This window comes from Cariama cristata, unplaced genomic scaffold, assembly GCF_000690535.1.
Source record: "Cariama cristata isolate BGI_N322 unplaced genomic scaffold, ASM69053v1 scaffold32863, whole genome shotgun sequence".
NCBI classification, from domain to species: domain Eukaryota; kingdom Metazoa; phylum Chordata; class Aves; order Cariamiformes; family Cariamidae; genus Cariama; species Cariama cristata.
Window position 1 is genome coordinate 1,585 of NW_009610676.1, and position 12,846 is coordinate 14,430.

The 12,846-nt window shown below is 40.6% G+C and overlaps 1 protein-coding gene across 1 annotated transcript; it reads left to right on the forward strand.

Moving 5' to 3' along the window:
* Positions 1-4,848: 4,848 nt before the first annotated feature.
* CGRRF1 (cell growth regulator with ring finger domain 1) lies at positions 4,849-12,279 on the forward strand. Its single transcript, XM_009697962.1, has 5 exons — positions 4,849-4,982; positions 6,244-6,421; positions 6,615-6,762; positions 9,985-10,092; positions 11,474-12,279. Exons 1-5 carry the CDS (start codon positions 4,919-4,921, stop codon positions 11,822-11,824), a joined length of 849 nt encoding a protein of 282 aa, XP_009696264.1. The 5' UTR covers positions 4,849-4,918; the 3' UTR covers positions 11,825-12,279.
* Positions 12,280-12,846: the final 567 nt, after the last annotated feature.

Genomic DNA, 12,846 nt, shown 5'->3' on the forward strand with positions numbered 1-12,846 from the left:
TGTGGGGCTGGCCCTACCCGTGGAGGGCGGTCTGGAGTGATGGGCCTGCGGTGGTCTGGCGGTGTAATGAGGTGGCATGGTGTAGGAGGGGGGTAATGGGAGCTGGCACCCCCTGGGGAGTGAGCTCCGGGGATGTGGGGTGCTGGCAGTGGGGATGGGGGTGTGGGGCCTGGCAGTGGTTGGGGAAGTGGGGTTGTGTTGAAGAAAGGAGAATGAGGAGGGCTAGCACTGATCATAGGGGAAGAGGGGCTACTCCACCGCGAGAAGGGGAGTGTGAAAGCTATGGAGAAAACAGGGTGACCAGGAGAGGACCTGACCCTGAGTGAGGGACTGGGGATGAGGGAGGGCTGCTTCAAGGGAAAAGTTTGGCACTGTTGGAGATGGACATCTCAAATCTTGGTGGTAGATAAAATGAGCAGATATTGAGTACGGTGCATGGCGTTAGGCCGAGTAGCAGCTAAATCCGCTGGGCTTTAAGGCAGGTTTGTTACTGTGGTGTGAGACTACCTGGGACCGCTGATGGGGCACCAGTCTGTTCCACTGATGAAGCTCAGAGGAGAAAGGGGTGTTTCAGGTGAACCGAACAGGGTGCTGGGACTGGGATGGGGAGGAGCCTTAAACAACTGCTCTGCTGAAGTGTCTAGAGAGCTGAGTGGAAGACCTTCTCCTACTTGTGGCTGAGAGGATTCAGCAAAAATGTCACTGTTGCCTTTTTCAGAAACAGGTCCCTGAATGCCTGTTCGTAGCACTGTTCTGTTTTCCTGCCGACTCAGGAGTGGCCGTAGGTGTAAATACTGATACTGGCCAAGCGGAAAGCATTGATTAGCAATCAAAATATTTTATGTAGGAATTGTGGATACACCACACTTATGTGGCTTCTGGAGAGAATAAAGTTGAGTTATTGCATTTCCTCCCATTGACTTAGCATTAATATCTGCAGTGCTGTGCTTCGGTATTTTCCATCCTTTATCTCTCTTTGAATTACAGATGTTTTAACTCTAGCTGTTTGTTCTCTTGGCAGTTTATAAATACTCTACTTGACTTCTACTTTACTGCAAAGTCTTTCCCTTGTTTACATCACTTTGTTAGCTGTCACTGGCTCAAACATATGCCATCGATTGCTTTCGACGTGAATGAAGCATACCTTTTGATCTTTCAGATACGCTTTGTGGAAAGGTTTTGTTCTTGTTTTTGCGTTGCCTCCCCTAGCGCTGGCTAAGTGGTAGTGAAGGCGACTGATCTTTTTGTTGTCTTTTTGCTGAATGAAGCTCCACCTCATTATTTACTTAGAGAAAGAGGTAGTAGAAATCTTGTCCATAATTCTCTCTGTCCCACTGCACACTGACGGTATTATATTGGCATCCACTTCTCTCTGCTTTTCCTTTTTGACTTCATCAATTCTTTAAAAATATTATCTTTACCAAAAAATGATACTGAATCACAATTCAAATAAATCTCCTACATGTATATCCCAAGCCAGTGATCCTTTTATCAATTTAATCATTTTTTTATCTGCTCATAATAAATGCTTTGCAGTCCCCTGCCGTAAAATGTCTGAACTAGTTGTGCTAGAAGATCCTTACATCTGCACATGTGTCCATTGATGCTTTTTTGGGCTACAGGGCATGCAGAGGACTGTCCAGATGCATTTTTCTTTCAGGATCAGAGATTCTAGGTGCATCTGCAGTAGATATTATTGCAGTTTATGTAAATATATACAGAGTGTCTTCAAACTAGTTTGTTAAGGAACTGTTAGTCAAGTAGAAGCAGCAGCCAGGAGCTTGGCACGTACAAGTGTGCCAATACGTGGCCAGCTGCTGAGAGGTATTTGCTGCTACCTTTGAACTCAGCCGTACCACGGCCGTATGACCGAGAGCCTCCAAGCAAGTTCAGTGTGTCTGCAGCTGCAGTAACCGTTTAAGTGCTCTTGAACTTACTCATGAAAACCACTTAATCCTTTATTTGCTACACAGCGTACCATAAATGCGTGGGGTGTCATACGAGTACGTAGTACTTGATATATTGCTGTAGTGACATTTTGTTTCCCCCGTCATTTTCGGCATCAATTGTCAGCTTCTTTCATGGATGTGTTCATGATGGTGACAGTCAGCCTGAAAAACACCAACTGCTTAGGAATGTTAATGCTTTCATTTGCAAAATCATGCACTGATTTGAGGAGCGTCTGTTCTTACGGCCAGCCCTGGATACCTGTGGCTCTGCTCAGAGAGTCTAAGTAGGTTACTGCGCAGGCAGCTTTCTAGAGCCAGCCCAATAGATGCTTTGAGCGCTGTAATGAAGTGGAATTTAGATTAGCTGAATACGGTCCTGTGCGTCATCTTTTTAGCTGGAGATGAATGCTCGTGTTAGGAGGAGCTGTAGGCTCAGCACTTGTTTGAAGCCCGGACTGCTCTTTGGAGAAATTAACTCATGAACAAAACCGTTGGAAACTCCTGCCTTTTCTAAACTAGTGTTGTTCTGAAGAAATTAATTTTCTCTTATACCAGCTAATGACCTAGGATGCTAGACTGGTAGATCATAAAATAAAACCTATATCTTTATTCATCCTTCCTACACTGAATACTACCTTAAAATTTACAGAAACACTGTACTTTATTGTTGAACAGAAAGGCCTTTCTGCCTTCAGCTGCTGCTAAAACTGTACTAGAGGCTTTTTTCTATGGCTGCTTTTCATGGTGATTATCCTGTTGCTTTCGACCAGCAAAGAAAGTTTCCAAAGAACAGGGTTTTTACTTCGGAATCAGCCAGATGGTATAAAACAGGAGGCATCTTTATGTGCGTCTGGAGAGATTAGCTCCATTGAGTTTTGGATATTGAATAAGTGAAACAGCTGCTGCACCTGGTTTCTTTGTAAGATGTTTAACTGGTGTACTTCATTACAGCCCCGGTGAAGTCAGCGTGGCTGTTTTTACTTGCATCAGAGAGATTTGACCCTCCATGCACACAAACTAAGTATGGCTGAGGGCACTATAATATATCATCGAAGAAAGGGAAATGTTTCCATCAAAGTCTGGCAAACCAAAGGAATTTATCAGAGAGAGAGTAATGAGTATAGCGTATTTTCGACCAGCTCAGTCTTCTTCCTCTTTGGTGTATCTGTGACACTCAGGCACGCAAGACGTTAAATGGTAAAGGCAAATATTTGTTAGACTGCCAGGGACAGGTTGTTGCTATTGAGAATGGCTTTGAGAAATTTTTTTCCTGATGTAGTTTCCTTAACTTGAAAATCACTTTTGTCTGATGTCTTTCCCTGTTAGTCTTACAAAGGGCAACCCTCCAACGTGAATTAATAGAAAGGAGTCCAATCTCGGTAAAAGCTTTGCTTTTCTTCTTTTTTTGACACACAGGAGTTGGAAAAGATTTTAAAACCAGGAAAAAAAGTAGCAGTTAAGCCACCAAATTGTATGTTTGGCTCAGAGCTGTATTGTACACAAAATTACTTTAGCAATTTTCAAACTGATTACATTGAAGTTGGTAGTGCCCTTTTCAGCTTGAGTTATTGATACGAGACCCATCTTACTGTAACAGCTGCAATTTCGGTCTACTAAATGGAAACAGTTGATACAGGGAAGAGCCAATGCCTCATGCTATTCAGAGTTTTCCAGCACCCGGTATGCTGATGACTGCATAAACCAAAATTCAAAGCCATTAAACAGGCCATCACGTCAACAGTACAGGTGGCAGCGAGAAAAGCACAAGTTCAGGAAAGTACAGCCTGAGCTAATTAATAACTCTTTTCTAAAATGCATTAACAAAAGACTCCCACAGCCTCTCCCTGTTGCCTTACTAATGAGACAGAACTGGATTAATGCAGTTAAGAAAATCTCTTCAGTCTCCGAAGTAGTCTTCTGATTGCATATCTGGGACAGTTCCTCTAATCAGCTTTTGGTTATTGAAGGCTATTGCTATCACCTTAAAAAGTTAATTATTTTTAGCTCAAGTGTGAAAGGAAGTCTGAGTGGAGCTTGTTTTGTAGATCCTGATCTTCTGTAGTGGTTCTTTTACAAGCCCCAGGCAATATGAAAATCTTGGGTTTTTTAATTGATGTTGGAAATCATCCCAAAATATGACTCCTCACTTTCTTTGATTTTTATTTTGAGTCATAAGGGTGTTTAAACCCTTGCTTCATTATCCTTTTAGGGTCAGTATATCACTTGGGCTAGCATACTGGTTTTGGCTTTGAAAGGGGTCTTAGAGCCTCAGCTTTGATTCAGAGTCTTGACTATTTTGCACTTGGTTTCTGGCTCAAAGCAGAGGCTTTACAGCCTCTGATTTAATATCAGTATATTATTGTAGTTGAGGTGTATAGGGGAAATCGGGATCTTAGTCACCCATTAAAAACATCTTGCTGTCTGTAGTTACAGCTAGAAGTATCTTAGGGCTGAATAATTTACTCTAAGGTCTTCCTTTTGAGCACCCAGTCCGTTAAGGCTGTTCCATCTTTGCAATAGTGATTTTTTTTGTGTGTGTGTGTGTGTGTCCCCGGTGACACGATGTGCAAGCATGTCATTGGGAGAAAGTCCTGGCTGATTACCACTAGAGGGCATTGACCATTCTCATTAATTTTATTCTCCTTCTGGAAATGCAGGAGTAAAGTATTCCCCCTGTAAAGATTTTCTGTATCACTGTGAAGACTCCTACCTTCTGCCACAAAACATGGAAGTCAGATTGGCAGGCTATATTATACATGCGTCCTAGCAGATATTCTGCAAAGCCAAGCTAGCTCTGTTGGTTGTGCTGCTTGCTATTTAGAGCTGAAGAAAAATTCAAACGTGTCAACACTAATGCTTAACCCACTTGTTCTTCTTGGTTTATGTCTCATAGGTTTGGTTTGGGTGTTCCTGTTATTCTGAGAAACTCAGAAGAAATAGAATCCAGCAAAAGAGTATTGAAAAAGCAGATGAGACAAGTGAAGAATCCTTTTGGGTTAGAAATCCCTCGTCCTGCTGCGGCTTCAGTAACAAGTCAGTGGATTTTTGATGTCCTTGATTTTTGTCAGTTTGGCTTCCTGAACTTAGTTCTTTCTGTTTTCTTGCTCTCACCCTTTTCCTTTATCAAAATTCCTCAGAACTTGCTTCCTCCCATCATTACAAAAAAAATAATTTTTACACAGCTTATAAATGTGGTGTTTTTAAAAGTGAAATGTTTGGATATTTAAGTACAGTTTAATTCTTATTAATGAAACACTTCCTGCCTTAACAGCTTTTTAAGTAACAAAAACATTTGCAGATTACCAGCTGCTGTGGGTGTTTTTGTAAACTTTACAGAATTATAGAATTCTATAGAATTCATTGTAGAATATATGCTGCTCACTTAAATCTAAGTCCAGATCTCCAGCGGTGTTTGGAAGCGCACTACTTTTAAAAAATAAATAAATAAAAATCTCCCTATCTTTCTGTCTGTGCTTCAGTGGAAACTGAATTTAAATACCTGTTTGGATCAGAGTTCAAGTAGTTCCTAACGTCCTTGAAACCACCCACGTAGGGAGGGAAATTCGTGCCCTTCTGCATCATTGGCGAGTAGTAAGGAAGGCTGAGCATCTTCCACCAACACAGAGGTGGAGCCTTCCTATGAATGAAAAAAAGGCTGCAGCAGTTTTACCCCTCCCTCAGCATAAAAAAACCCCACCAAAACCCAACAGACCCAACAACTTGGTCTTCAGATAACTTGGATTTTTCAGGAGGTTTGAGCACTTGAATTTGGTGGGACTTTTCAAGAGTTCTGCTTCTGTTTGTGTTTAGAAGTTAATGGGTTGGGTACTTGATTTTTAGAAAAGAAACAGTGCATAGATCGTCTTTTTATCCTCCCTCTGCATGACCAAGAGGGCCTTATTCTTTGAGATCACAGAGAGAGCTGTAGGCCAGTGATCCAATTAATACCGTTATCTAAGGAGGGAATGGACTTTGGGCTAGGGATTGTGCTCTTGGGTCTTCCAGCGAGTGTATAAAATATTACCAGAAGTGAAAATTTAGCCATCATAAAATGCACATGCTACTTTTGTTAGCTTAATCAGCCATTTTATCTCCTCATACCCACTTCTTTGTCTCCATTGACTTTCATAAGCACTAAAGCTGGTCCAAATTCTTAGAAGATTAGATTATAATGATAAAAATCTGGGACACTGAAGTTGTTGTCTGCTTGTTGCCCTTTAAGAACCTACATTTAGCAGTTCCAGAATTCCTGCACGTGGGTGAATTAATGAAATCCTTATTTTCTTTCTACAAGAGGGTATAACACTGACACCTGATTGTCTGGAAGACTGTATTCTTACATGCTACTGGGGCTGCAGTGTTCAAAAACTTCACGAAGCATTGCAGAAACATGTCTACTGCTTCAGAATAAAGACCCCTCAGGCATTAGAGGATGCTCTGTACAGCGAATACCTCTATCGACAACAGTACTTGTATCCTTTTTTTCAATTGTTTTGACAAAATATGCTAATTTATTGGCACAGGGAGTGTTGAGACTTGTGAACATTCAGCAGTTCTTGGCACAGTGTATTTATTTATGAATATGATGACAAATATTCTTTATGCAAACGTCACATTTGTGTACAATTGCAGCTACACTGATTGTTTTCCTTGACACATACAAAGCATTAAAAAAAATGACAAGGAAGAAAAATATTGTCAGTTACCAGAAGATGCTCAAGTTGTCGATTTTGGCCCCGTGCCTAGATCTCGCTATCCGTTGATAGCATTGTTGACGTTAGCTGATGAAGAAGACAGAGAAATATATGATATTGTAAGTACTGTAAGAATATATTTTAGAGTTGCTGTATTTAAGGTCTGAATGTTTCAGGAGACAGGCTTGAATAAAACAGCTTCCTTTCCCTGTCCCATAGAATTTGGTCCCTAACTTTGTCACTGATGACTCCAGGGGAGCATGGCAGAAGAGCAAGCATAATTGTTACATAAAAATCATGTGTGCCATTCAAAAGATGATTTTCACAAAGCTCATATCTGCCAAGGTCTCTGTGGTAAGCCCTGTGGTTAGATGAGCTAGGGTTGTGGTAGGTTAGTAAGCTATTACTCTGATTTTTCTGATCGCATAAACCTGTGGTGGAGCTCTTCTGCTGATACGGTCTTTTGGATTGCTGTTGGCAAGGTAGGAGGATTTTTTTTTTTTAGTATCTGGCACAGATATTTGAGCTGATTGCTGACTTGACTGTTAGGAACACAGAAATTACTTTTCTGCAACAGGCCTGAGTCTATGTGATGCAGTACATTATGTCTCACAGTAGCCGGCTCTAGGTCATTTACAGGAAGATGTGAAGGTCTTGCAGTAGGCTGGTATGACACACTTGGTTCCCCAAAAAGGTCTCCTCCTAATCTCTTACAGTTAAAGCAGCTTCAGCCTTGTCACATGCAGGTGAATATCCCTTCTAAACTCTAAATTGGCTGATTCTTTTTGGAACGATTTGGGGCACACTTTTATCTCCCGTCTTTTCATTTGGTTGCTAATCTGATAGCACTAACTGCTTGAACAATAGTACAAACGAACTCGGAAGCAAACTGCCTAAATCCACTGAACATTTTTCCATACGTTTGTTTGGAAATTGTGATCACACCATTGCCTAAGAAATCTGTTTGCTTTCCAAGTGATGCATGTCCTTGGCTTCTTGTCGCTTGACCTTAGGACTGCCTTCCTTCCTCCTGTCCCCACTCGAGATCTGCTCCCCAGCTATTTCCCAGATTAGTACATCTATATATGTTTAGAACTCAGATTAGTTTAATATAAAGAGACGGTAAATTTCGTATTTGAATGTGTTTGACATTAGCATGGACATGAATTTGTAACACCTCTCATTTGTTCCTTTACGTAGAAGAAGGGGATGGAAGGAGAGTGAGAGAAGTATTTCTCCTCTGGATTTAGAGAAAAGGAACACAACTAGAATCTGTTAATATGGTCAAAGGAGTAACTGTACCTGAACTTGCCAGACAAATGTCAGAATTGCATCTGTTGTTGTTGAAAAAAAAACCAACTTGTAAAATATAAATACAATGTGGAAAGGGATATTTGCCACTGTGGTCGGTATGGTATTACTGCATTATTCTCACATCAGTGCATCAAACTCCATCTTGAATTTTTGTGTGTGTGTGCATCCATCGCTATGGATGGTGTTACAGTATCTCTTTTCGGGGGGGTCTAACTTTCATCCTAACTATTTGTGGCCAGATCATCCCTATTTGGTTTTGTGCCATAATTTTCCTCTAGCTGCAGAAAATTAGCACAACCATACATAAGAGTTACAGAAATCATTTGAAGACTGGCTGGGCTAAAGTGGACGAAGGCTTAGATCTCAGGCCTGCGTATAAAACAGAAGATTGAGAAGTAACTTGGCTATGGTGTACAAGTATTTACAAAGAGAGAAAATACCGGGTGCTTAAGGGGAAGGGGTTCTATAATCAAGCAGCATAGCGTTTCTACTAGATCATAGTATCACTCTATATGTTTCTTTACTATGGGACAGCATAACAGAGGAGACACTAGCTTGAGGATCAAGGTGCTTGCGTTAGGAACTGGTCCCACTCACAGTTAAAAAGTTGCCTCGGTGTCTGAAGAAACTAGGAATTGAGGAGGTGAGTCGTCACTGAGAAAGCACTTATGGTGGGATGACATAACACAAATACACTGAGAACAGTTACTTTTAAACTCCTCTTATCAAAACACAAAATCTGTCATTTTAATGGGGATTTAATGGTTTTCAGGTTCCAAAACAAACAAAGCTAATAGTGGTTTGGGGTTGGTTTTGGTTTTGCTTTTTGTTTTGTTTTGTTTTTTTTTTTAGGCATTGTGATTTAGGAAAAAAGACCTTATTGCCAAAGAATAGTAAATTCAGTTAGTATAAATACATATGTATAGGTACATATATATTTAAACTCTGCATGTCATTAATCATGTATGGATTTTGAAGTGCAAGTCTGATTTGCCTTTGAAATTTTTTTTAAACAAAACAGCTTTTTTCTATATTTCATTTCTCTTTTGACAGCTTCTGGGAACTACAATAATATTGAATTTCACTTTCTTTTTTCCCTGCTTTTCAGAGGCTATTACGTAATTTGGGCAGGGTTAGAGGTATTAGGCACAGCATGCAAGCTTCAAGTGCTTTTATTTTCGGAAAAATGACTCTAAAGTTAGCCCATGGGGTCCTTTCATAATCCTTTCCAGTGAAATTTGTCTTTTTCCTACTCTGTTTACAAGCCAATCAGCGACAGTTCTAAATGTTTTTTGGAGTCTAAAAACTGCAGTCCCTGTGTTTGTGAGGAAAGTGGGATAAAGCAGAGAAGACTTTGCCTTTTACGTGTTCCCTTGTAATCCTGCACTCAAACTTCAGCTGACAGGGTCATTGCTTGTGTTGAAGACAGCTCGGGGTGCGGCTGCAGAAGTTGTACTGGACTTAAGCGCATGTGCTCGCATGGGGCTCGGTTGCTGTAGGAAACTCCTTGCAGCTTGTCAGCTTCTAGGTGGGAGAGGAGGAGCTCATCGTGAGTTAGTGGAGTGGAAAGAGGATTGTAGGAGCTGCTACTTCTGGTTGCAATCATTATGCAGGGAGTCTCTCTGAGGCATATCCGTGACTGTGTAAGCCAGCCCTACCTCAGCTGCATAAGCATGTACCTTCAGGAGGACTGTGTGTGCTTAGGTGCCTTCTTGGTTTGGGGCCTAATTCCATTAGGTGAGAGCAGTCAGAGCAGGTCTCTGCTGTCAGCTGGCCATGGGAGGGCTCCCTGGAGAACCAGGATGGAAAGCTGAAGCACCACAAAGTGCTGGTTTGTGCCGGGTCCTGTTTTTGCCTGGTCCAGCCTATTTTTTTGATCTATACGTGAAGTCAACATTGTTGAAGTCCTGATTGTCTAAGGAAATAAGCAGGTCAGAGGTTGTAACAAAGTATGCAATCTTTCAAGCAAACTGTTCTATATGAATCATATAATGAAATAAATGTAGCTTTTTTTCTTTTTTTGGTAGATTTCAATGGTGGCTGTAATTCACATTCCTGATGAGAGCTACAGGCTTTCCTGCAGAATATTATATCAGTATCTACTTCTAGCTCAAGGTCAATACCATGATCTGAAGGTAAGTCACGTACTGAGTCTTGTTTCGTTTGGGCGACAGTGTTAAGTTTAGTTTGTGTAGGCTTTCAGGAGCCTAAATTAGTATAAGACTTTTATTGTCATGCAAAGAACTGGATAATAGTTAAAATTATTTTATCAGTTCAGTCATTCCAGACAAAATTACTGTACAGAAATACTTTATATGAAAATACGCAAGATTTCCTGGAGGAATGACTTGATTCTAGGTTAGAAGGCCTAAGTCACGTCCACCGATTAAAGCAGTAGTAAGAAATTAACTAGCTGTTGAACGCTTCCTCTCTACAGAACGTTTGTTACCTTCCTGCTAGTATCCAGCACTTTCTCCTATACTGCCCTTCAACTGGGAAAGCCTCAGAAGAAACATTTGTTTTTAAATTTGTTTTTACTGCAATACATGCACAAAGGTTGAGGATCTGCCTAGCACGTACCATTATAAGTTAAACCAATATTCTCCTTATTCCGTTCCAATTTCTGTTATCTCTGCATGTTGTGGAACCATCTTTGGCCTGTGTCTATCAGGCAGTTGATGATGTGATTCTATGTGATTCACTTTTATATTCCTGTCATAATAAAAATAACATACGGTATTGATAAGCTAGAAATCGGGCCAAATTAATTCAGTTGACTCGATTAGCATTCATTCAGAAATAGATTTGCCCAAAGAAATGTTTGTCCTGGCCATTTTTTGCTGACAGAATTGATCCAGGTAAACTTCCCCGTTGATCCCTTTAAGCTTTCTTTTCATGAATGGTTGCTGTTGTAAAAACACTGCTTAAACTGAAGAGAAATAACTGTGCAGCTGCATTTTGTGTAGTTGTATAGCGTGCTCTCTACGGGCATCTTTGGCTGCATGCTAGTTTACTGGCTTTATTAAGTGATCACGCCCAGAAGAATTTGTGTTTCACATAAAATAAAACAAAAAGGAGTAGGGGATTGTAATATGAGCAAGAGTGGAATGGGTTGAGTGAAGTTGATTTGACAGCTTGGTGGATGTGCTTTTGGTAGGAGTGGATAGAAGCATGCCTCTAGGCCTAGAGGATGATATACCAGAAACAGAAACCCGAGCTGCGCAAAACGTGAGCAGTTCTGTTAAAGTTCATGCATGTACATTGATTTGATTCAGCTAAGATTTGATGACTTACCCGTAATATTTTCCCAGTGTTTTATGTAACTTTATGCTTCTGAAATACCTTTAACTGAAGGCCTGGCAACTGTCAGGGCTCACGCAGAGAGTGAGTCTGGCACTATTTGACCCAGTGGAAACCAATGAATCTGACCCAGTGGAGCTTCAATCGTGTCTGTGTGTTCAGGTATCGGGGGAGAGTTTGTTGACTTCTAAATGTTTGCATATGTGTGTATTTTAGCAACTCTTCATGTCTGCAAATAGTACTGCACCGTCTCCAAGCAATACATCCCCTGGTGAGACAAGCACTGACAGAAGCTTGCTAGAAAAGGCCGGACTGGCTGAAGATGAACCAGAATTGCATGAAGAAAACAGTAAAGACTGTGTTGTTTGCCAAAATGGCACAGTGAACTGGGTACTCCTACCCTGCAGGCACGCGTGCTTGTGTGATGGCTGCATTAAGTATTTTCAGCAGTGTCCAATGTGTAGGCAGTTTGTTCAAGAATCTTTTCCACTTTGCAGTAAAAAGGAGCAAGATGAAGATGAATCGGCCCATATCTTGCAAGATGTTCTTCCTGGAAGAGTTTTTTAATGAGGAAAAAAAATAGAACTGCGTTGTACGCACCAAGATTGAATGTAGAAAACAGACTGTTTATGGGAGGATATGTAGCATTAACTTGTACGGGTTTGCTTTTTATTGTGAGGTAATTTTCAGCTTCCTTATTTTTCTTCACTCTATATGCTCACAGGAACACTATGCTTATCCATGCACTGCGGACAGAAGAAGTGTGTAGGATATCTTTGAAGGATGTGATTTTATTTATAACTTCATACTAGTTTTTCATGGAGTACTATTGGATGCTATTTTGCTTACTAAATTTAGTATATCTACTAAAAAAAGAATAAAACTTGCAAGTGCAGTTGCACGCAGCTCATTCTGTATTTATTGTATTTAAAATACTAGGGCAATATATCATTTTAACTTGGTATGATTTAGAAACATAGCACTTTACAGAATGTATCAAATGAAGGAACGTAAATATTCTTTGTTGTTAAACCCGTGTATATTTATTTTGTAGATGAAGGCTGAACTGTGGCAGGAGCTGGGAGTTGAAGGTGTGATTCAGGACATTGTTTCTGGCTGTTTTGAAAGATTTGTGCGTGCGTGTGTGTGAGGGACCTTAGCCAAAGCCCCTTCGAACGAGTGGAAAGATTTTTGTTGCTTATTGTTGGCTTGAACTAAACGTTGCTGACACTTTCAAGCCAGAGCCTCTGCTATGTCATCTGGAGACACAGACTTTTCAATCTTGTTAGCAATGGCTGTAAGAACCTGTTCTCCATGCAAATGTTAGTTAATTACTCCATAGAGTGGTTACTTGGGCAGTTTTGTGGTGCTATTCTTGTACAAGTAGCCTGCTTTGGGGAATTTCCAACTCTTTTTGCTTGTATAGTCAGCTTGGATGCAAACTTAACCATTTACCTTTTATCAGTAGTCCCAGGGAATTTACTTATTCTAATAAAGAAAGAAGCTAAAGAATAGCAAAAAAAATATTTCTTTTTCCCTCCAATGGTGTACTGTCAAAAGCAATAAAAATGGCTGTTGAGAAGAGAAAG

Coding starts and splice junctions, on each gene's coding strand:
- CGRRF1 (XM_009697962.1), top strand. CDS start 4,919: ATGAGACAAGTGAAGAATCCTTTTGGGTTAGAAATCCCTCGTCCTGCT. Junction 6,422..6,614: donor CTCTATCGACAACAGTACTT/GTATCCTTTTTT, acceptor ACACATACAAAG/CATTAAAAAAAATGACAAGG. Junction 6,763..9,984: donor ACAGAGAAATATATGATATT/GTAAGTACTGTA, acceptor TTTTTTTGGTAG/ATTTCAATGGTGGCTGTAAT.